Source organism: Phaethon lepturus, unplaced genomic scaffold (genome assembly GCF_000687285.1).
Source record: "Phaethon lepturus isolate BGI_N335 unplaced genomic scaffold, ASM68728v1 scaffold54457, whole genome shotgun sequence".
NCBI classification, from domain to species: domain Eukaryota; kingdom Metazoa; phylum Chordata; class Aves; order Phaethontiformes; family Phaethontidae; genus Phaethon; species Phaethon lepturus.
In genome coordinates this window covers 1-4,285 of record NW_010555121.1, presented here as the reverse complement: position 1 = coordinate 4,285, position 4,285 = coordinate 1, and the positions used below count along the sequence as shown (strand labels likewise).

Genomic DNA, 4,285 nt, shown 5'->3' with positions numbered 1-4,285 from the left:
TTATTTCTAGCACCTAGAACAATATTAACACATTAGATGAAACACAGCTGGGAATCTACTTCCTCCAACTGCTCCAAAGGAGGAAACTGCAGGAATTGCTGTGGTTCCAGTTCCTGTAAATCAGTAAAATATGCACTGGATTTAGAGCCTGAAAAGTCTAATCTCCGTAAATTTCAAGGAATTCTCCCTCCCCCTTTCTTATTTCTTTTCTCCTTGGTAAGAAAGTCTAAAGAATATAAACTTCAAGAGCTTAACTCTCTCAAACATGGAGCACACACAGCACTCATTAAGCCTCCCCACTTTTTTGTTGGGTTTTTTGGCAGGTGGGGGGGTGCATTTTTTTGTTAAAAGGGTACATCTAAGTTTGATTATTTGGGTTTGGCAATGGCAAAGTAAACATTCAGCTGCTTTAAGGATTTATCCAGAAAGCAGACAGTATACAAGCCAAAACAAGTGCATAGATTTTTACATTAAAGGCTGTTTCTTACAACACGAGGCTACTCAGTTTGGTCACTGCAACTGTAAAAATAAGCTATTAAACCATTTGGCTTATTTTTGCAATGTGTTTATGAGCAGAGTAGCACAAATGAGTTTGGTAATCCCCACAGCAGCAGGAGGTTACACCAAAAAGAATTTGCTTCCATCACTAGCAGAGCTTTACACACATCATTGAAAACCAGAATCCTTCCCTATCTCAACATCATGAATCTTTAATTCTTTATTGAAGCACATATTTGCTTGCTGTACTTGTGGGTACAACAATGGCAATCCAATCCGAGGAGTATCACATTTGGAGTGAAAAAAGCCTCGTTATCTACGGTATCCACTACTACTGTTCTGGGCAATAACTCAGCAATTGCTGAAAAACTTGAGGGCAGCTGCAGATCGTGCTTTCAAGATGTTTTCTTAAAGATACCAAATTAATCAGCAAGCTGATTCAAGACAATAAATGGGTTATGCTCTGGAGACATGAGACAAAGCTCAATATGGGAGCTGAAAAACAAGCAGAGCTACCTGCATCACAGAGGAAAACCACAGCCTAAACCATCTCCACTAGCAGAGAAGTGCTATTAGCAGTGAAGAATGAAGGGCAGGGACATAACAAAATCCTGTCCCCAGCTTTGAGCTGGGGAGTTTTCATCACCATGGTAGCCATTTCATTCTGACACTGCAGATGATGTTTCTTAATCAGCACTGCCACCTTGTGAAATTCTTCTGCTAAATCAGTTGGGTTTTCCAAGTGTCAAATTCTCAGGCAGTTTATGCTCAAGATACTCTTGTACTGCTGAGCAGCAAGTACACAGCCTCCTAAAAAAAGATACCCACAGCACTTAGGAGCCTGTAAGTACGTACCACGCAGCACTGATCAAGCCAACTGAATTGCTTTTCAGTGTTTCTTCACTAGTGACAAAGTGGAGTCACTCAGATTCCAAATGGAGGCTAAGGATTTATGGCTAGCTGGTAGCAATATCTTAAGCAAAGAAAACACCCAGTAGCCACCTGAAACTGTTTTCAAATCCTATTTTTCATGATCAGGGTGAAACATGCTGCAAACCTTTTTTCTTCATCAACAATATGAACATGATGACAAATACCCTCACGATTAAGAGAGGAATTGCTGGTGGCACAGGTGAGTGCACTACCCCATCAACAGGTAGGGGACAAAGGCACCCAATGAATGCAACATGCACAGACCTGCTGAGGAGTAGCTGAACATCAATAAGGCAGAAACAGCAGAGCCAAACTCAGGGAGGGTTCACACAGCTCACCATCAGACCAAGGAGCTTTCAGCCACTACTACACCGCAGCATGTGCCTACACACTCCCAGACTTCACCAAGAGCAAGTGACAGCTACAGGAACAGTCCCTGCTAGAGGCAGCTCTGGCATCTGCCGAAGCAAATGCACTTTAAGGCAAACCTGTTTCACAAGCCTCCACTGTTTCAAGGAAACAGCATCACAGAGCTATTAGTTGTTCAAAGTGTAACCACGCCCCTCCATTTCAACACATCTAACAAACCAAAGCAGAAGCTGGCAACTCCAGTGCAACAAAAAAGCCCAAGTTCGCCTGTTGCAGTTCCTTTGAAGAAGGAGCTAGGGTACATTATCATCATTTGACAAAGCATCGATTCATCCATCCACATTTAAACAGGTTAAAAACCAGGAACTTATATTCTTTATTTCCATCTTTCCAAGTTTCAGTTAGAATACCAGCTTCAAAAATAAATGGGTGAAGTAAGGTCAAATAAACTTGTGGCATAACTGAACAGCAACCCTAGTCAACTACAGTTCCACAGGTGAAACTCTAGGAAACATCATCTTTACTCAAGTTAAATATTGCACCCCTTCTCTAACACAAGTTGAGAGGAGCAAGATATTTCACCTTAAGACAGCATCTAAGAGATTATCAGAAGTACAGGAATAGACTAAAAAAAACCAATTTCCTATTTCCAATGACACCAGTATAGCAAAATAGTAAGTTGAAAAATATTTACAAAGGTATCTACACAGCATGCCTAACAGTGCTCATACAATGCACTGAAATTGCTAACACCACCATTTCCTTCTCAAAGTCAGTTGTCCTCTCCAGAGAGCTGAGCAGATCTCCCCCTCAGTCCGACTCCTGTTAAGAGCCTTCTTGCTGGTCTTCAATCTTTGGAGCCAGGTAGTATTTTAAGTGTCCCATATCAGCAATCTTGTACTCCACAACTGCAGAAAATAAACAGTATTCATCAGAAAGTTCTTCAGAAAAACCATTCAAGCATTCTAAAGTTGCAGCATTCTACAAGATTTTTCAAGGATTGCTGCTTCTACTTACCAAGAGGGACATCTGCAGACATGCTGAGTGTTACTGTAGGTGACAGGGGAGTGGCTTTGGTAAAAAAGTTCAGGTACCTCAGAGCAAAGGTCAATTGGACTGGCTCATTCATCTCTATTGTAACCTAGAAAACCAGCCAGGTTAGACATCAATAAATGCAACGAGTTCCCTCAAGCCTCAAATAATCCAGCATTACAGACCTAGACACCTCACAAGTCACAGTGCTACTCCCCACGCTGTTCTGTGGAGCACTGCTTGCAGGCCTGGGGGTAAGGGCCTACAGTTGGAAACGACCTGTTGACTCTTATCTATAAATCAGAGAAATACAGGGTCCAACGATCCAGCCTTAGCCCCCAACAGGTCAGAGAATTAGTCATATTAGTAGAAACCTCAACACCGAGGATACCAGAGTAACGATGAGGGCTTAACTTACAGCTTCTTCCTCTTTATCCACGTTACTGGTCTGCGACAGCTTAATGTTTCCATTTCCCAGCTCTCCATTAGCTGAAAATTTCACACCATCTTTTGCACAGGAGATGACAACTGCATCGCCGATGTGGCTGAGATCTCTACAGATGCGTGCGAATTCAGCAGAAGGCATCTTCACTACACAACTGTATTCTTGTTCCTGTGAAGGAAGTGTCACAATTAAACTTCTACCAAGAAGCTTGGTGTAGTCACTACACTTGAGTTTGTCTTTCCAACAGAAGTTCTGTTACAACCTCAAACGCCAAATCTGATGTGAAGATGGGAAAACATCCATTTCTGAGAGACAGTGTCGTCAGTCTCTCGAGCCATTACTTACTGGAATTCCAAGCTGCTCCACATCGAGATCCATCAGCTTCATCTCATAATCGGAAACTTTTTCCTGATCTAAAGAAACAAAGCACAGTTTGACCAAGCGATTCCAAGAAGTTATCATTCTGAACTTAATTTTTGTTCCTTTCCCCACCCCACCCCCGTTTAATTATGAGCCACCTTGTCTAATTAAAACTAGAAAGTGACCCAAACAGCCTTTTGTAGGCTGTAAGAGGACAGGAACCAGCCAGATGTAAAAAAAGTATTGGGTCAAGCTGACTAAGCTTAGACTCTTGAAACAGTCTGGAGATGCAAGTTATCAGGTGACGCCTCCCATTTCTGAGGTATTTCTTCTCACTCCCCCCTGTGCCAGCATCTGCTTGGTCTATTAATATGACCTAAAAATATCACGGTAGCAAGTTAGTTCCAAATATAACACTCACTTGGTGCTTCAAACACTAGGGCCAATGTATCCGCATTGTCTTCTGCTCGGAGAGTTATGATGTCTTCATTCCCAGCACACTTCAGTATTTTGGACATGCTGGGGGGAAAACGGGTCGGTTACTCACAGGAGTACGAGCAGGAACACCAGCCCGCTGCCGACCGCAGGGCGGGAGAAGGGAGGGCCTGAGAAGCCCCAGGCGCAGCACGCGGATGCGCGGGGCAGAGC

The 4,285-nt window shown here is 43.0% G+C and overlaps 1 protein-coding gene across 1 annotated transcript; it reads right to left on the bottom strand.

Annotated features, from left to right (window-relative positions):
• Window positions 1–2,200: 2,200 nt before the first annotated feature.
• On the bottom strand, window positions 2,201–4,156 carry PCNA (proliferating cell nuclear antigen; the record flags this gene model as incomplete). The annotated part of the gene is made up of 5 exons (XM_010292043.1): window positions 2,201–2,708; window positions 2,818–2,941; window positions 3,251–3,445; window positions 3,623–3,690; window positions 4,059–4,156. Coding segments are annotated over 5 exons (568 nt in total), but the record flags the coding sequence as incomplete, so codon positions are not given.
• Between the last annotated feature and the right edge of the window lie 129 nt (window positions 4,157–4,285).